Source organism: Lissotriton helveticus, chromosome 5_1, assembly GCF_964261635.1.
Source record: "Lissotriton helveticus chromosome 5_1, aLisHel1.1, whole genome shotgun sequence".
Classification (NCBI taxonomy): Eukaryota; Metazoa; Chordata; class Amphibia; order Caudata; family Salamandridae; genus Lissotriton; species Lissotriton helveticus.
Genome location: NC_136065.1, coordinates 755,905,519 through 755,926,100, shown reverse-complemented (window position 1 = coordinate 755,926,100; position 20,582 = coordinate 755,905,519). Strand labels below are relative to the sequence as shown.

The 20,582-nt window shown below is 48.0% G+C and overlaps 1 protein-coding gene across 1 annotated transcript in view; it reads left to right on the top strand.

The window, feature by feature from the left end:
* MYOZ1 (myozenin 1) overlaps positions 1–20,582 on the top strand; it is a 516,347-nt gene that overhangs the window by 235,025 nt on the left and 260,740 nt on the right. Inside the window, exon 3 of the mRNA XM_078643228.1 lies at positions 5,082–5,272. Within this exon, the coding sequence (XP_078499354.1) occupies positions 5,082–5,272 (191 nt within the window). The remainder of the gene's footprint in view (positions 1–5,081; positions 5,273–20,582) is intronic.

The window sequence follows — 20,582 nt, the reverse complement described above, 5'->3', positions numbered from 1 at the left end:
TGACGAACCCCCCCAAAATTTTCAGGGGCTGCTCAGAAACAAAATGTGCCATTTTCCTGAAAATTTCAGCCAATTCCGTCCACAAACGCCAAAGTTATTAGACATAGAATTTTCAAAAAACCCATAGAGAAAAAATCCTAACTATATATACCTACTGGCGACCGCCAGTAGGTAATATATATATATATATATATATATATATATATCCATCCATTTAGACATTTATTTACCCATTTATTCTTCCATCAACCTTTAGATATACATATATAAAAAATATTTATTTTTCAGAAAGATACACATTCACTGGATGATGTCATCAGTGATGTCATTTGAGATGTCATCAGTGATGTCATGAGTGATGTCACTGACCATGTCATGAGTGATGTAATATGTGACGTCATCAGCAGTGCATTGCACGCGCAAGTTATAGTGAGTCCAACTAACTATAACGTGGGAATTTCAATGGTTTTATGCGAGTAAAATTTCCACCTAACTATAACTGGTGTGAGACCTATGGTTTTTTCAGTGAATATATATATATATATATATATTCAACCTTATGGCTCCTTTCTCTTTCCCGGTAGGCGCTGCTTGCAATGGCCGCGTTACTCCTGTGGTTGAGCCCAACCACTTAATATCCCAAACAACGATTCCTCTGCCTAACCGTGACCAAGACAGCGGAGGCTGTCGAAACGCGTTGGTTTTGTTTTTGCTTTGAAATGCCCCTGGCTATGAAAATAAAAGAATAAGAACACTTCAGTGTGCCCAGCGATTTGCTTTTGCGACTCCGAGGTTCCTCGAGGCAGAGGAATCGTTGTTTGGGATATATATATTGGAACTACCTGCACGCCCACAAGGGTAAGAATCACAGCGCACTACAAGAGCCAGAGGGCTCTGTAACAAGCCACGCCCATAGCGGTGAGCATTTATTCAGGTGCGCGTGAATAAACGTGTAAGCAGCTCCAAACCAACATGCCGCTGATGAAGAGACGTCAGTCTTGAAACGCGTCCGGCGCTTATTTGAAATGGACGGTATGCAGAGACTCTTTGCTGGCAGGAAAGATAAATAAAGCCTGAGTTCAAACTTCTCCGGGTACAGACTCTTTCAATTTGTGCACCCTGCAATGAATTGTTATTTAGCGGCTGGCCACGGTCGCGAAGGAGGCTCACCACCTAGCTGTGGGTCCTGTCCCGATGCTGTCTGCATTGGGATCTACAGGAGCGGAGAGTGAGTGGCTTGCGGTGCGGGACAACAGCCGCTCACCAGGATATCGACCGCAAAGCAGGGCAAGGGGTACCTGCAGTCACCCCGCTCCATCCACTGGGATTTTACTGTATTGACTATTGGAACTACCTGCACGCCCACAAGGGTAAGAATCACAGCGCACTACAAGAGCCAGAGGGCTCTGTAACAAGCCACGCCCATAGCGGTGAGCATTTATTCAGGTGCGCGTGAATAAACGTGTAAGCAGCTCCAAACCAACATGCCGCTGATGAAGAGACGTCAGTCTTGAAACGCGTCCGGCGCTTATTTGAAATGGACGGTATGCAGAGACTCTTTGCTGGCAGGAAAGATAAATAAAGCCTGAGTTCAAACTTCTCCGGGTACAGACTCTTTCAATTTGTGCACCCTGCAATGAATTGTTATTTAGCGGCTGGCCACGGTCGCGAAGGAGGCTCACCACCTAGCTGTGGGTCCTGTCCCGATGCTGTCTGCATTGGGATCTACAGGAGCGGAGAGTGAGTGGCTTGCGGTGCGGGACAACAGCCGCTCACCAGGATATCGACCGCAAAGCAGGGCAAGGGGTACCTGCAGTCACCCCGCTCCATCCACTGGGATTTTACTGTATTGACTATTGGAACTACCTGCACGCCCACAAGGGTAAGAATCACAGCGCACTACAAGAGCCAGAGGGCTCTGTAACAAGCCACGCCCATAGCGGTGAGCATTTATTCAGGTGCGCGTGAATAAACGTGTAAGCAGCTCCAAACCAACATGCCGCTGATGAAGAGACGTCAGTCTTGAAACGCGTCCGGCGCTTATTTGAAATGGACGGTATGCAGAGACTCTTTGCTGGCAGGAAAGATAAATAAAGCCTGAGTTCAAACTTCTCCGGGTACAGACTCTTTCAATTTGTGCACCCTGCAATGAATTGTTATTTAGCGGCTGGCCACGGTCGCGAAGGAGGCTCACCACCTAGCTGTGGGTCCTGTCCCGATGCTGTCTGCATTGGGATCTACAGGAGCGGAGAGTGAGTGGCTTGCGGTGCGGGACAACAGCCGCTCACCAGGATATCGACCGCAAAGCAGGGCAAGGGGTACCTGCAGTCACCCCGCTCCATCCACTGGGATTTTACTGTATTGACTATTGGAACTACCTGCACGCCCACAAGGGTAAGAATCACAGCGCACTACAAGAGCCAGAGGGCTCTGTAACAAGCCACGCCCATAGCGGTGAGCATTTATTCAGGTGCGCGTGAATAAACGTGTAAGCAGCTCCAAACCAACATGCCGCTGATGAAGAGACGTCAGTCTTGAAACGCGTCCGGCGCTTATTTGAAATGGACGGTATGCAGAGACTCTTTGCTGGCAGGAAAGATAAATAAAGCCTGAGTTCAAACTTCTCCGGGTACAGACTCTTTCAATTTGTGCACCCTGCAATGAATTGTTATTTAGCGGCTGGCCACGGTCGCGAAGGAGGCTCACCACCTAGCTGTGGGTCCTGTCCCGATGCTGTCTGCATTGGGATCTACAGGAGCGGAGAGTGAGTGGCTTGCGGTGCGGGACAACAGCCGCTCACCAGGATATCGACCGCAAAGCAGGGCAAGGGGTACCTGCAGTCACCCCGCTCCATCCACTGGGATTTTACTGTATTGACTATTGGAACTACCTGCACGCCCACAAGGGTAAGAATCACAGCGCACTACAAGAGCCAGAGGGCTCTGTAACAAGCCACGCCCATAGCGGTGAGCATTTATTCAGGTGCGCGTGAATAAACGTGTAAGCAGCTCCAAACCAACATGCCGCTGATGAAGAGACGTCAGTCTTGAAACGCGTCCGGCGCTTATTTGAAATGGACGGTATGCAGAGACTCTTTGCTGGCAGGAAAGATAAATAAAGCCTGAGTTCAAACTTCTCCGGGTACAGACTCTTTCAATTTGTGCACCCTGCAATGAATTGTTATTTAGCGGCTGGCCACGGTCGCGAAGGAGGCTCACCACCTAGCTGTGGGTCCTGTCCCGATGCTGTCTGCATTGGGATCTACAGGAGCGGAGAGTGAGTGGCTTGCGGTGCGGGACAACAGCCGCTCACCAGGATATCGACCGCAAAGCAGGGCAAGGGGTACCTGCAGTCACCCCGCTCCATCCACTGGGATTTTACTGTATTGACTATTGGAACTACCTGCACGCCCACAAGGGTAAGAATCACAGCGCACTACAAGAGCCAGAGGGCTCTGTAACAAGCCACGCCCATAGCGGTGAGCATTTATTCAGGTGCGCGTGAATAAACGTGTAAGCAGCTCCAAACCAACATGCCGCTGATGAAGAGACGTCAGTCTTGAAACGCGTCCGGCGCTTATTTGAAATGGACGGTATGCAGAGACTCTTTGCTGGCAGGAAAGATAAATAAAGCCTGAGTTCAAACTTCTCCGGGTACAGACTCTTTCAATTTGTGCACCCTGCAATGAATTGATATATATATATATATATATATATATATATATATATATATATATATATATATATATACTAGCAGCCCGTCCCGACGTTGTCCGGGTATGAAATAGAATGTGTGTAATGTGTGTATTTGGCAAGGGCAATTTATTTTAAAATCTCGCGGTAGACAACATTTTTTGTTTCATTAGACGGAGAAGGCCCAGCTGCAGCCCTGGTTGATGTTAGCAGGCGCGTGTAATTGGTGTAGTGATCCGCCGCCTGAGCCCGGCTACAGCCCTGGTTGATGTTAGCAGGCGCGTGTAATGTCGTTGAATGAGAGAGTTATCAGCCGCGGGTAAATCCGTTTAATGAGAGAGTTGAGTGACAGCGAGTAGGAGAGGCTACAGTAATTGTCCCCGCAGACACGCTCATTTGCGTGTTTCCCCGCTTGAGGCCCAGATGCAGGCCTGTTTGGAGTTAGCAGGCGCGTGTTCCCCCGCTTGAGGCCCAGCGGCAGCCCTGGTTGATGTTATCAGGCGCGTGTAATTAGTGTACTGATCCGCCGCCTGAGCCCGGCTAGAGCCCTGGTTGATGGTAGCAGGCGCGTGTAATTTCGTTGAATGAGAGAGTTCAGTAACAGCGCGCAGGAGAGGCTTTAGTAACGTTACTTACCACGCCTCCAGCTGAACGCGTTTGTCACGCCTCCAGCACACGGCCACAGCAGACGATCTTCTGATTAATGTACGACCCACATGGCATGAAGGGCGGAACATAGCACATGCCCCCAGCATTTCTCACACCCCCAGCGTGCCCCTTGATGCGGCGCAATTGCGTTCGCATGGCATGAAGGCCGGACACACGCCCTCAGCGTTTGTCACTCCCCCAGCGTGTCACGCCCCAGCGTGCCCCTTGATGCTGCGCAGCAATGTAATTGGCGCTTGTATGTACGACTCACATGGCATGAAGGGCGGACACACACCCCCAGCGTTTGTCATGCCCCAGCACACGCCCACAGCCCACGATATGATGGCCGTACCACACGCCCCCAGCGTTAGTCACGCCCCCAGCCCACGCCCACAGCACAACGCAGACACGCCCACAAGGGACAACTTTGCTGGCACGGTTCTTTTACCTTTTAAATGTATATGGTGGCCGTCTGCATAGCCTATGTCCTTCTGCTGCAACTGCCCATTTCAACGCTGTATTGGGTGTTGTGATTGGTGCTGTGGTTACTGAGATTACCCGCCTCAAAGGTTTGGGCTCTCTCTTTATAATATTAGTATGGATATATATATAAGCAACAGTTACATTACACAAGGACACAATCATTTTGTTTTTTATTTTTACCCACTGATATGTAAAGGTCCGGGAGGGGAGGAGGGAATTTGAATTTGCTTCAATTGATACACTGGCTATGTTTTGCAGTGACCACTGAAGGTGAGCAGGAAGGCTCCAGGCTTAATCTAGGAAAGAAGATCAGCGTCCCTAGAGATGTCATGCTGGAGGAGTTGTCGCTGCTCAGCAACCGGGGATCCAAGATGTTCAAATTGCGTCAGAAGAGGGTGGAAAAATTCATCTATGAGAACAACCCTGATGTGTTCTCCGACAACTCAGTGGTAGGTCGTATAAATGTGTGTTCCTATTTTTATACTGTAAAACAGGGATGTAGATGGGGCTAAAATTAAAGAACGGGTTTGAAATGTAGTTATCTTAATTGGTGCACTTTCAGGTTAGCTCGGCAATTGTAATTTACGTAGCTTTTCTTTTGCCTCTTTTTTCCTTACCTTCTTCTGATGTCTATGTATTACTTGGCCGTAGGCCGGAAACTTGAATCATAAAAAGGCTAAATGTCATGTGGCACCTACAGACAACTGCGCATTTGTATCCTTCCCCCTCTTCTCTCGCTACTTTTAACAACCTCTTCCCCCCCACATAACTCAACTGCCTCAGCCTGACTCCCAACCTCAGCACTACAATATTGCTATGGTTACTCTAGGTCAATATGGTTATTTTTTCCAGTTATGAACCTTTCGCCTACAAATCATTGTTTTCAGGTGTCTTACTTAAATTATTTCTGGAGAAGCAAATGGAGAATAAAGATGCATTAGATTATCACACAAAAGTCAAGGACTGGAAATGTTATCCTGGAGGGAGTTTATCACCCAATTTATTCTTGCATTGGAATTAATGCCACAAGATGCAGTTGTGCTACATAAACAAATAAAATAAAGATGGGATGCAAGGGGCAATACTACAGAAACATTTCCAGCTGAAAGGGGGTGAGACAAGGGTGTGTCCTTGCTCCCACTCTCTTCTCAATATACATAATGGGGTTGTACAATATTTCAAGGATTTACCTTCTGATGCTCCAACTATAGCGGGGACTAGGATCCCGCTACTGATGTTCGCGGACTACACCCTTATTCTTTCTAAGACCAGGCAGGGCCTCCAGTGTGCCCTGTCCAGATTTGAGGAGTTTTGTCGGGACCATGATCTTGTTGTCAATGTTGACAAGACCAAGTACATGGCCCTGACGAACTCCCCAAAGGCTATTGGTGTCGTCCGAATGAACGAGGGAATTCTGGAACAAACAGAGACTTTTTCTTATCTGGGCGTTTTAATTGACAGAAGGGTAAGCTGTAAGCCGCAGATAGACTGTCTAGCTGTTAGGAATGCCCAACTCACTGGGGTTTTGCTGAAGGAGCACAGCCAGTCTCATACAAAACCTATAGCACCGGCGCTCCACCTCTACAAATCCAAAATTACTGCCTCGCTTCTTTAAGGGGCTGAGTTGTGGGGTTATGCGAATTTGGACTGTCTAGCCACGGCTCAGAACAAATTCCTACGATCAATAATTGGTCTCCCCCAATCTACCCCTTTCGTACCCCTGTTTTTGGATTTAGGGTGTCATTCAATCAGGGATGTGGCACACTACAGGTTGGTTGCCTATTGGAGAAGGCTTTGGGTGACTCCAGAACTCACACATTATGCCCTGGCTTTGGTGGAAGTCAGGGTTTTGGACGTAAACAGGAAACTGGTGTGGTTCAGGAGTGTTAAAAATACACTATCAGACATGGGGTTGAGCCACTTGTGGACCTCCCCGGCTGACAGTATATTTCCATCCAAACTGGAGTTTAAAGCTGCCTATTGGACCATGGTTAATATGAAGCGTATTGTGGTCTCCCCCAGCTCTTCCCTGTCAGGTGTTTTCCTCGACCTTAAGCAGGAGCCAAACTTTGAGGGGTATTGGGATATAATTGTATCACCCGCGATAGGAAGCTATTCCATCAGTTTATGGTGGGAACTCTCCCCATTAACACTTTTACATCTAAGTGGGGTACCTCAAAATCCAGCAACTGCCCATTTTGTCTGGACATGACAGAAACATTAGATCACATCTTTTTTGTCTGTCCCGCTTATAGCAAACCCAGATCTAGATGGTTAAAACCCACCTGTGCCAACTGGGGTACTAGGTCCAGCCTAGAGGCTCTTAGAATCCTCAAAACATCAGTGGCTGGACCGGTTGTGGTTGCGGTAGCTAAGTATCTGGGTTGGGTATGGGTGCTTCGCTGGAAAGAGAAGAGGCAGAGGCAACGGTCCACCCCCTGATAGGCCTCTTGTATTTTGAAACATCTATTATGTAACACCCCATATAGATATGACCCCTTCACTGTAAATGCAGGGCCCCAATTTTAGGCCATTTGTTATGGCTCTGTTTTAATGTTTTTATATATACTTATCAATAATTTTTTAATGGATATATAAGGTGCTCAAATGGATATATTGTATTATTCTTGTTCTGTCTCTTGACAACTACAATGAGTAGCTCCACTATTTTTATGTCATGTATATGTTGTTTTAACTTTTGTGATTTTATGCAAAACGAAATAAAGTTATAAATGAAATGAAATCAAATAAAATAATTAGATAAACTACCGTAGACCTCAACAATGTAATATTTTTGTTTGCCTTATTTCCTGCGTTGTTTATCTAAAGCTTACAAAAATTCCTAAGTAGTAGTTGTTGGATTCAGTTCATTCAACAGTCTGTTCCTCGACTCTGCTGTTTTGGTGGGGAAAACATAGCGACTAAGCATGGGCTGAAAATTTGTTCCGCTCGCGAAATTTGCGGATTTTTGGCAATTTCGCGTTCCGCGAATCGCGTGAAATTGCCAAACAATCTGCAATTTGGCAAATTTTTTTTTGCTTGTTCGCGCTTCAAAAATACAATCTCGCACGCGCTGCGTTGACTTACCTTGATTCTGAGTTTGCCGAGTTGTTTTCCTTCCGCGAACAAGATGGTCATGCCCAAAAACGAACGCATGGGTAAGTTCGCGGCAGCCGCACTGACAAAAAACCCCGCGAACACGCCAAAATAAAAAAATTCGCAAGTTCGTACAAATTCCTGGATTTTGCGGACCGCGGATTCGCTTTCGCGCGAATTAGCACATTTCACCCATACTTAATAGCGACAATAGCATAAGTATTACAGAAAAGGAAGTGAAGAAACCAGTTGAGATTTCTACATATCAAAGGTACTCCTCCGGCTTTAGTACCATTGGATCAGTCTAGACTAGGCAACAGTACCTCATTATCAATTGATCAGTTTCACAAATAGGCCCATGATAGCCCTCTTCTTGATAAATACTGTGTGATTACAAAAAGTTACCTTCCACAGGACCTTATTCTTACTACAGTAATCCACGTCAAGTTTGTGGGCCTGATACGTCAAAGGGGTTTGCAGTGACAAAGCTGTGATTTAAAACCCCTAAGTTGCAATGTACATTGTCATAACATAAGTCGCAAATATCTTTGCAAAGTTCAATGTATACTCCTTGCGAATCAAGGGCTAATGAAAGAGGAATACCCCTCACCAGCCACACATTGTATCAACGCTGCAACTGCAATAGCGGTTATTAACCACTGATGACACACCAACTCCTCAAAGGAGTGATAGTGCATTTGCAAACTGGAAGCTGTCCAGAAGGGCAGCTTCCACCATATGAATCTGGACCTAGACAAATGAACAGCATACAATGGTCATGATGGCTGTTGCATGTTCCCAATGCCTTTCTAATTATGGAAGTTGTATTATTATTATTGTTTTTATCACAGACAGGGACAAGGCTTCAATAAACATAAATGAATGTGAATGTGGGGATAGAGGTCTGGTGTCCCTCATAGTCTTCCATGCGAACATTCACCTACATTTGTTAGCATTCAGAAAAGGTGTCCCGATCTCCTCAATATTGAAAGGACAGGGATTCTGTAAAACCTATTGAATTTCAAATTTGCACTCTAACAGATTTCTATATCGGGGTAGGTATTGGCATGGAAAAAAGGAGGATCTAATGGGGCGCCTTCTCTGTTGTCGAATGGAAGTTCAATATTAGACCAGGTAATGAGGTTGACATGATTTGCTGATTTATTAGTGTAAGTTAATTTACCTCCCTCACAAGAGAAAATATTTTGCAGTATTATGTCTGCCTTTTGCTATCTCCATTTAAAAGCAAGCATTAGAGGGGTGTGGTGAAGATGGCGGCATGGTAGGATGCAGGATTTCGTCCCTCCGGCTTCGCCTTTCTCCAGCATTGTATCAAGCCCCATCCCCGGCCCAGATTCACTCGCTCGGTGTAAACATCCTTTACAACGCAACTTTTACCACGCAGTACCTTTACGACGCAACTATTACAACGCATGTTATTACAACGCATAGCGCTGGGGGCGCTCTAGGATAGGGAATAGATTTAATTTACTATCCAACACCTTCCCTACTATCCACGGGGACTGGAGTTGGAATAGTAAATTAAACTATTCACTATCCAGCACCCCTTAATGCTATGCGTCGTAACAGCATGCGTTGTAAAAACTGCGATGTAAAGGCATGCGTGGTAAAACCATGCGTTGTAATGTCATACATCCCTCAGTCGGGGTCCGGAGTTGAGGAGATACTGCAGTGGTGCCAAGGCGGTGTCCTTTTGCTGCCTCTGGTGCCTTCTTGGGCTGGTTTGCGTGCCGCTGCGAACGAGGCCAGCAATGGGAACGCGGGACGTGGAGCATCGACTGTGGCACTGGACGGACCTCGGAGAGATAGCAGTGGAACCTCTCCGGGGCACAGCAGGCGGCAGTGGCCCCGTCCAGCACACAATCGCCATAGTCATAGTCATAATTTTTGGAATAGTGCACATTTCACAAAAATCTCAGCACTCACCTGCTTCCCGGTGGGACCCTGGAGGAAGGCGTTTGAAAGTGAGTGCACCACGCCACCATTAGCTCACCTGCTGCCTGCAGACATCGCAATCGCCGTGGGGGGAGTGCGGCCTCCTGCGGTGACTGGTTTGGGGCATCCCTGTAGCACCACACACGAAAACAGGCCCACTTTGCACAAGACTTCTGCTGGCACTCGTACCCTGCCCGGGGAGCCCTGCCCAGAAACGCCAAAGGGGGGAAGAACAACGAGGCTGCTGTTCGATCGCGGGTCATGGGCCTCTTCAACCATGCAGCGGAGGGATGACTGGACCGCTAGAGGCACCTGTGATTGCGGCCTTGGCCTCCTGGGTTTACAGCACTCCACCCTCTTGAGCCATAATCAGCTAGTTCCGGGGATGGGCCTCGGGAGTGCAACTGCGGTGGTCAGGACTCCCGGTGAGTGATGACAACAACGTGCGCTGTTGGTGCTAGTGGGACGCCGCATTGTACCAGCGACACAGGGCTCTGCACTCGGCATAGATTCTGTGCCCTGTGCCTCAGGTGGACTGGCCGGACACCGCCCCGGGGCCAGTGGGGCCCCATTGGAGGACTGCACTCAGCGCTCGGTGCTCCTGGCTTGGGTTCTACACCAACACCTCACATTAGCAATAGACAGTTCTGGGCCTCTCTCATTGGCGGACTACTGTGCTGTCATGAGGGGTTGAGAGGGTGAACGCGCCCACGGACTCACGGGCCTCCCCCAGGAGATTTGCCGGAACCCCCGCAGGAATCTGCTTCACAATCCGTTTCCAGGTCCATCAGGTGGTGCGGAGAGAACACTGATTCCTGGCCCCCTCGGGTGCCCAGGGCTATCAATACGGTGGGTGGAGTGTTGCGAGTCTGGGCATAGTTCCACCGCGTTCCGCGGGCCCACAGCGAGGGCCCACCGGCCCTGGGATTGCTTGCCTCAGTACCCGGCCTGCATCACAGAACTTTTGGGCCCTCGGGCCTGGAGGGGCCACTGGGCAATACCATAGTGGACTCCCTATCGCACTTTCTCCAAGCACACTACGACACCATGCCATCGTCCCGCGCGAAAAGTGAGAAGACCCTCAAGGACTTGCTGCTTAAACAGTCATCTGGCTCGGACCCAACAAACGCAGCGCCCTGCGACCCGGGGTCACACGGAACAGTCGGACAGGGTAGACCGATCTGCTATGAAAGCTTTTATGATGGCGCTATTCTCCACCATCAAGGAGGACATATTGGATCTGAAGGGCCAACTCTCTGCTGATCTCAAGGAGGTGCGGCGAGACATGGATGAAGTTGGAGAACGGGTGACCATCCTGGAAGAGCACAAGTTGAGCCAGGAATTCGACCTGCACCAGCTACAACAGGAAGTATTTCGGCTGCGAGATCAAAATCTGGACCTCCATGCCCATGCTGAGGATCTAGAAAATCGCATATGAAGGAACAATATCCGTATTCTAGAGCGGAGGGAGAAGACCTTCAAGCCTACCTCCTGGCTCTCTTTCGGCAGGTGATGGAAGAGGACGGCCCGCAAGAGATTTTAGTTAGACCGGGTGCATCGTGTGGGTCTTCCCAGAGGGGGCAAGGCCTGCCCACCAGATGTACTCGTCTGCGTGCATGATTTCCACATCAAGGAACAAACCATGTGCAAGGCTCGAGCAGCCCAGCTGACCAAATTCCAAGGACTCTCACCGGCCCTCTTTCAGGGCCTTGCGGCCTCCGCGTTAACCAAACTGAGAGAGTTCAGAGAGGCCATCTCCTACCTTCGTGAGAATGGAATTCCCTATTCATGGGGCCATCCCTTTCGCATCATCTTCAAGCACCAAGGAAAATTGCGACAGGTTTGCTTACTCGCCAAGGCTCTTGCCCTGTTGAGGATGGACAACACAGTGGACACAGAGTGGAGGGGGAGCCCCAAGGACCAGGCTACGCGCCGACTTTCACAATGGCACACTGTTGGTAAATCGAAAGCCTCTGCGAGACCTGACCCGGAGGAAATGGTGAAGGAGTGGGAGGTGGTGATCTCCTCTCTCTTGCAACCCCACGACCGTCTGTGACCCCCTTGAGCACTCCAGTTAAGCACCTGAGGATGGACGTTATCTAGGTAAGTCGGAGGGGCACCTGGGATGACTACCTCTCCTGGGCCAGCGGAATGCTCTTCTACAGGGATTGGTACTCCAAGTACTCTGTTCTATCGTCTGCTGCCAAGGCCCCGACCCTCTATAGTTTTTCCCTGCAGACGGACTCGTGCCTATTGTTCTCTTATGGGACTGTGTTATTTTGGGATGTGTTTTTTTGCATACTTGTTGGGGTTTCTTTTGGGGTTTCCCGTACCAGGCCCTGGGATTCCAGCTCCTCCTTGATGGCCCACGCGCTCTCCAGCCCGCCACTGGCACTGCTTTCCATTCGCACTGTGAGCGCGCCTTGCATACTAACCTCCACTGGCTATGCCTAGAGACCTAAACATTGTGAGCCTTAATGTTCGGGGCCTGAACCACCCTACAAAACGTGCTGTGATCCTCTCCCTACTCGAACAGTCTGAAGAGATATCTGTCTACTTCAGGAGACCCATTTGTTGGCTAAAGATACCCACTGCATGTGTACGCGGCGCTTCCCGCATCAATACTGGTCCTCTGGGGGGGGTGAAAAAGAACGGGGTGGCCATCCTATTGGGGCTAAATTTGATGGCAAGGTATTGTCTACCTTCTATGAGTTCAAGGGTAGGGTCTTGGTTCTTAGTATTCAGTGGGGGTCCACTGTCCTCCCTTTATTCAATATCTATGCACCCAATGCGCATCAAGAGTCCTTTCTACGCTGGCATCTGGCGAAGGGTTGATTTCCCCAGACTCTGCACCAGTGGTGGGTGGGGACCTCATCTTAGTCATAGACAATGACTAGGACTGTTCTGGGCAGCGCTACACTCAGCTGGAAGCCCTCTCTCCGGAGGGCCAGCAATGGCTGGCAGAGAGTGGTCTCCATGAAATTTGGTGCCTTAAACATGCGGGCAAGCTCGATTATTATTATAACAATCTTTATTTCGATCTGTGTGATCATAAAAGATGTGCAAGCAAACAACATCACAATATTTAAAACTGTAAAAAAGGGATTAGTCAGTTTAAAATCCATGAAGTGATGTCTAACTTTAAATAGTACATTTTTAGAATAAGATCATTTTCCAGTTTTTATAGTTAGGTTCTTAAAATATGTTAGGGAGAATTTGGACAAGGCACAGTGGAATCACTTATAATTCTTGCTCGTACTCTCCACATGGCTGCCAGAAACTTCGCCATTACAAACACTTAGGAGGTGTAAGATCAGTTTTAAGGACTCTGTAAGCTGGGGCATAAGTTCGAAAGCCCAAGTTCCTTAAATATGGCATGAGCCAATAACTCCTAATATTACGGTAGGCTTTGCAGAATAAAACCACGTGGACATCATTCTCTAGTTTATGGTTACACGCGGGACAGTTGGATGAGGCCTGCTTCTCGTCCCAATTTTTAGTGAGCGACCTCAAAGGAAGAGAGCCATATCTCCATTGTAAATAAATTTTTCTAACATATACAGGAGACATTGCATCAAGGACATATTCAAAGCTATAGATGTCTTTTGTTTTGATGAATATGTCAGTCAAAGAGCCCTCCCGAATTGAGGTGATGGATCTCTGGAGCATGAAACCATAAAAAAGTTTGGAAAGTTCTTTCCTGGGGAGCCTTTGCGATGTTACTTGTGGATCATTCCATAGCTCTGGGACTCCAAGGGTCATGCACATGTCTCTTATGTACTTGAGCCATTGAATTTTGGATACGGGTATCGTTCTAAGAAGCTCTTGCAATTCGCTTCTATAGTGGCTCAAATCTTGACTACTCCAGAGGCGCCTCCGATAGGTCAGTGGTTTAAGGCTCACTTCTTCGCTAATTGGGCACAGTGCCAAGTCCATTCTCAGCGGAAGTAGTGGAGTGCTTAAAGGAAGAGCCGTCAAGTGCCTAATAAAATTGTTCTCGGCAACTTGGATGGAGTGAAGCGGTGTGTGGCCCCATAGTTCAGCCCCATAAATAATACCACCCCGTGCTTGGGCCTTATAAATTTGTAATGCAGGTGCCAATGGGCGAAAGGGGGATTTTTTGGCGATTCTAGTGATTGCACCCGCCCTCTGGATTAGTTTAGTGGTTGCTTTTGTTTTGTGCGGCAGCCAGGTTAAGTTGTGATTAAGTGTTATGCCCAGATACTCAATCACGTTAACTCTCTCCAGAGGTGTAGGCCCTAGACGTGGAATTGGGCAGTTTTTGTGTTTGCGGCTCAGGATCATAAATTTTGTCTTCGTTGGGTTTATTTCTAGGCCCCGTTTGTTACAAAAGTCCAAGAATCCATCCAGGATCCTTTGTAGCCCCATTGGCGTTTTTGACAGCAGCAGGGTGTCGTCCGCAAACATAATCGCGGGCACCCTACTGCTGTTCAATAATGGCGCGTCGATGTTGGCGATTTTACAGAGGTGCTCTATCACCCCGTTTGTGAACAAACAAAACAGGGTCGGCGCCAACACACACCCCTGCCTTACCCCACGTTGGACAGGGAACCTATCTGTGAGCCTACCTCCCTTACCATACCTTACCCGGGCGTAATTGTTTGTGTGGAGTCTAACGAGAATCTGTAGGATGTCTCCGGGGACACCCATGTCCTCCAATACCGCCCACAACCTGGCCCGAGGGACCAGGTCGAAGGCGGCACGGAGATCCACAAAAACTGCATAGAGTGACCCCCCTTCTACATATGCAGTTTTCCAGAATAGAATATTTAATCTCAATATTTGGTCCACTGTAGAGACACCCTTCCTAAAGCCTGCTTGAAGAGGACTCAGGATCTCAGTCTCTTCCATCCAACATTGGAGTCTGTCCAGGATCAGCCTTCCGAACAGCTTTTGACTGACATCAATGAGGCTAATCGGACGATAATTGGCGGGGAGCAGAGGCGAGCCCTTTTTATATATCGGTACCACCTCTGCTCCCAGCCAAGTATCTGGTAGTCTCATTCCCTCTAGGACTGCATTAAATAAGACCATCAGATATGGAGCCCAGATCACAGGTTCCTGCCTAAAGAGGTCGCCAGGGATCCCATCCAATCCCGGGGCTTTTCCAGATGACAAGCCCGATATGGCCACCTCAACGTCTTTCAAGGTGAAGGGGAGTGATGTATGTGTGTTGGTAATACTAGGTTCAGGTGGATGTAACTCCTCTGCCTCAGGGGCGTATAGCCCCTGGAAGTGATCTTGCCAAACATTGGCTGCAATGTTTGGTTCACTTGCAGATGGAAGATCTGCGCAGCCATGGTTAATGGTTCTCCAGAATCTACGAGAGTCCCTGCTAACTAGGGACTCAGCCAGATTCTCCCAGTGCTGTGTATCCCACTCCAGTCTTGCGTTATTCAAGAGTATCTTATAGGCACGCCTTTTGGATCGGATCTCCAATATACTGCCTCCCTCTTTTATGGTCGTAATAAGGTCTTGTTTGGCCAGACGGCATGAACGATTGTACCAGGAGTTGTTGAATTGCCCTTCTGTTTTCGGGCGTTCCTTAGTGGAAAAGACTAGTTCAAGCTTCTGGGTCAAATGGGTATGAATTTGAACTAAGACCTCTTTTCTTTCCGTAATAGACGGTAGACCCCCTAGTTCAAAAGCCTCCTCAAGAATGGGAATAATCCCAGCGTAAAGAGAGGTAAGCCTTTCTTCACTGGAGGCGAGGGTATCCCATTTTATCCGCCTCCTGTTGTTCTCTAGGAGTAGTCCTCCTGTCTGTTTCTCCTCGCCTATCGCTTTCTCGCAAGGGATCATATATTCTAGCTCCAGGGTGTTATGGTCACTATCCTGTCTTGGTGATATTTTAAAGTCAACTACCCTTTTCCATGTTTTTAACTGTACAAGGAAGTAGTCAGTTCTAGATTCCCTCCCTTGTCTATTAAAAGTGCATTGTGAGGGGATGTCGGACCGAGTACGACCGTTGCAAGCTCTCAGCCCATGTGTGAGATTGAGGGTGTTGACTGACTGACTGAAATATTTGTAGAGCGCACGAATGCCGCGGCGTCTTGGCGCTAAGATACAAGGGGAGGGGAGGACAGGGGAATAGATCAGTTTAGTTAAAGAGACAGGTCTTTAGGTCCTTTCCAAAGTTTGCTTTAGATTTTTGGGCACGGAGTGAAAGGGGTAGCCGGTTCCAGATTTTTGCTGCCTGGAAAGAAAAGGACTTGCCGCCCCAACGGGCTCTCTTTATTCTGGGTTGGCATACTAGGTCAAGGGTGGCAGACCTCAAAGTACGCGAAGGTACATAGCGAAGGAGGAGGTTGTTGAGGTCGTCAGGTCCCTTGCCGTGTAAAGATCTGTGAACCAGGCAAAGGGCTTTAAATTGGATGCGACGTCTGACCGGGAGCCAGTGCAGCTCCCGGATGGCACTAGACGTGGGGTGACGTCTGGGAAGATTCAATAGTGCTCTAGCAGCCGCATTTTGAATTGCCTGGAGTTTGGATAGCTGTTTTTCCCCTGCTCCCAGATAGAGGGAGTTGCAGTAGTCTATCCGGGACATTACCAGGGCTCCCATCACCGTTTTCCTTAGTGTGACCGGGATGTAGGGTAGAACTTTCCTAAGCAGTTTGATGTGGTAGAAGCAGGTGGACGTCACCTGATTCACCTGGGCTTTACAGGAGAGATCTTTGTCTAAGAAGAAACCAAGGTTTTTGACTTTGTCCACAGGGAGAGGGCAGGTTCTGGCAGCCGTGGGCCACCATAAGTCATTCCAAAAGGAGGGTTTGTGACCGAACTCAATGATTTCAGTTTTGTCTGTGTTCAGGCGTAAAAATTTGTCGCTCATCCAATTTTTCACCTGAGTAAGGCATTGTCTGAAACGTTCTGCCGTAGCATCAATGGAGTGTGAGATGGACACAATGATTTGTGTATCGTCGGCGTAGGACACCAGTTGGAGACCATAGGATCTAATCAGGGCTGCAAGGGGGGTGACGTAAAAATTGAATAGCGTCGGTGATAGGGCCGAGCCTTGTGGGACTCCCCCCGGAAGAGAGAATTCAGCGGATTGTAGTCCGTTCCAGATCAGTTGGTTGGTGCGGGAGGTTAGAAAGGAGGTGATGAGTGCCAGGGCAGGGCCTGTGAAACCTAGGGACGCAAGTCTTTTTAATAGGACCGAGTGGTTTACGGTGTCGAAGGCTGCTGTGAGGTCTAATAAGATCAGGGCCGATCGGCCACCTTCGTCCATGGTTTTACGAATTTTTTCGGTAGCCATGATAAGGGCTGATTCTGTAGAGTGGAGGGGTCTGAAGCCATGTTGTGAAGGATCGAATAACTTCACTTCCTCGGCGTGTTGCATCAATTCCTGGTTCATAGCTTTTTCAAGGATTTTTGCAGGAGATGGTACGATAGTGTTTGGGCTCCGAGGGGTCAAGGGAATCTTTTTTGAGAATGGGTCTGATGTGGGCCCTTTTCCAGTTTTTTGGGAACTCTCCATGAGAGATGATTTTATTGAGCAGAGGGGTTAAGGTGTTTACGATGGTCTCAGGAATCTGGTGCAGCACGTACGGGGGACATGGGTCGAGTGGGGAGCCAGATTTCATCTGAGTAAGAAGATCTAAGACTCGCTGATTATCAAGTACAGAGAAGTTCGAAAAAGGGGGGTAAGGATTGTCGGTACATTCAGCTACACTGGAGGGTGTATCGGATATCATGGTCCTGAGATCGTCATATACTATCTGTACTTTCCTTTGGAAGAAGGTGGCCATATCATCTACGAAACACTGGTCAGGACTAAAAACCGTGTCGCGAGGGGTTTTAGTTAGGTGGGACACAGTTTTGAAGAGTTCTCTAGAGGAATTTGCGGAATTTTGGATTTTCTCTGTGAAATAGGTAGATTTGGCTTGAACTATAGTGAGTTTATACTCATTTAGGGTTTTAAGATATTCCAATTTTTCTCGTGGCTATAATCAGTGCGCCAAGATCTCTCTGCCCGTCTGCACTTAATCTTGATTGTTTTAACCTCAGCCGTATACCATTGAGCGGTGACGAGCCGTTTAGTGTTTTTTTTTAGTTCGATTGGGGCCAGCAAATTGGTAGCCTCGGTAATCCAACTGGAGAAGTTGGAGGCCCAGTCATCGCTGTTGCCACCTACGAAGTCAGGAGGATTTCTATCCAGTGTCTCCGCGAAAAGGTTGGGGTCAAGTTTTTTCCAGGGGCGGGATTTTTCAGGAGGTTGGTAGCTACGACGTTGTGTTGGCGGATTTTTTATTTGTAGGTTAAAAAAGATGGCGTTATGATCCGTCCAGGGTACAGGGTTAATGGATCCAATGTTAATGGAGTAGCTATTGGAGAAAATCCCATCGAGGGTATGCCCTGCTGAATGGGTAGGTTTATCAATCAGCTGTTTCATATCGAAGCTGAGGAGAATATCAAGAAGAGTGGCTGTGTCAGAGTCATTATTTATTTCTAGGTGGTAGTTAAAGTCACCTAAGATCGTATAGGTGACTGAATCAACCGTGGATTCTAAGAAGGTATGTAAAGCTTTAGTAAAAGGATCTCTGGGGCCAGGGGGGCGATAGACTAGCATTCCTTCAAAGATCAGATGATTGTTATCTTTAATTTTAAAGGTCATAGCTTCGGCCTCTAAGTCAAGTAGAGGGCAAGCGATAATTTTAAGATGAGATCTATATATTATCGCGATTCCTCCACCTACCGATCCTATTCGATTCAGGCATTCAACAGAGTAGCCTGCGGGCGTGGCGATGTTCCAGTCAGGGCCAGAGGCATGAGATGCCCAGGTTTCCGTAAGAAACATGATATCAGCGCTGTGATCGATAAGAAGAGCTTCTATCTCGTATTTATGTTTAGGCATTGACCTAACATTAATTAAGATGCATTTAAGGGATGCATTGCCGTGTGGCCTTAAATGGGAGCTGTTTTCCGAAAGGTTAGGGGTAATAGGCAATGAGATGGTCGGTAGGAGGAAGCTGCAAGAAGAGCACCTAAAGATAGTATCAGTGTTGTAAAAATCCATTTTGGTGGGGTGTTGATCTGCACAGCCAGAGTTGTCCATGCTCTGGGAGGAGGTGCTTCCGTCCGAGGGACCTGCCAACTCGAATCCTCCTCAAGGGAGGGTCCATCGAGTAGACCAGGTAAAGGCTCAAAGTGAGAGTTGAAGTCACCCCCTATTAAATAAGACAAGTTCTCGGGGATAGTTTCCAAAAAGTAAGAAAGGAGTTCTATAGTTTTAGAGGTGGACCCATTTTTGACTGGCCTTGAATAGATATTAATGACCAACAGCTTCAATTTGCCTGGCCATTCAAGGACAACAGCCAATATATCTGCGGAGTCTACTGGATATCTTGAGGCTCGGCATCCTATATCCGAGGCCACCCAAGTCTCCAAGCCCCCAGATGGTCTACCTTTCCCACCCCATACCGCAGGGATTGAGAATATATGGAAGCCCCGATAGTGGGTCTCCTCCCTAGACCAAGTCTCTTGAAAGAGACAGACACTGTTTGATTGTGTTAAAACCGCCCATGCATCTGTGTCTATTTTATTTGTCAGGCCTGCGACATTCCACGAGAGAATATTTAAAATTTGTGAGGATTTTTGGGTGTCTGATTGCTTTGGCATAGGGAGTGTATTTTCTGGGAAGTGAGGTCTTATTATTTCCCCCTCATCTACCAACAGGGCATCTCTGCTGGTGTCCGATTTCATTGGAACATCCCATAGTTCCATAATCCTGGAAGTACCCGTCTCCTGGGTACAGGCTGGGGGGGAGCGATTCTGAGGATTTTTTCCTTTTACGTGCTTTCGGGGTGTGGAGGCCAGCTGTCAATCGACCAGTTCAAGACAATCATAATGATTGTACAGAGGTAGGGGTGGTGGCTGATAGACTCTTTGGGGCCACGGGTCAACTCTAACAAAACCACCCCCTCCCGTCCTTCTTCTCGGGACAGTTTCCCATCCATGAGAGTCGCTATATATGTTTGGGCGGAATGGGGGTATCTGTGGTTGGATGAAGGGTGTCCTCCTCCTTTCTTGAATGCCCTGCCAGTTTCCCCTAAAGTTCTGCTGATATCCTCTACTCGGAGGCTTAGCCGTGTGTTCATTAGGTGGATAAAAGAACGATAGGGGAACAGGCTGGATGTTGCTACCTTCGTCTTCCAATGATGGATTGCAGACAAAGGTAGCTGTTCCTGGGTCACCAAAACTCACCAATAGGCAATCCCCGCTGATTGTTTTTGGACTCTTACCTACCCAGAAGACCCTTCTGACCATGCGAATATCGCTGGTCATGCCTCCAGGGAGTGGTCTGTGCGTCGAAAGCCAGTTGATGACCTTATTTTTTAGAGATTCTTCCGTTTCGTATGAGTCTGCTTTTAATTCTGGTACCCCAACTAAAATGACAGTATACGGGGCAACCTCAGGTGGTAAATTAACAGTAACCGTTCTGGGTGCCTTTGGCTTTTTGTGGTCGTCCGTATTCGGGTTAACGTTAAGGGAGGGTGTTAAGGAGTTCGTTGATTGCGGGATAGGAAGCACTTTGGGTTTGTCTACATTTGGTTGCTGTTTTGTTGGATATGGCTGTTTGGGTAGACCAGGGGTCAGTTTTGTGACTGGTTTGGGGTTAGATGATGCATGTTGGTTGGTACGTATATTTGAGATATTTTCACCTATGGTGGATGTCATTGCTGT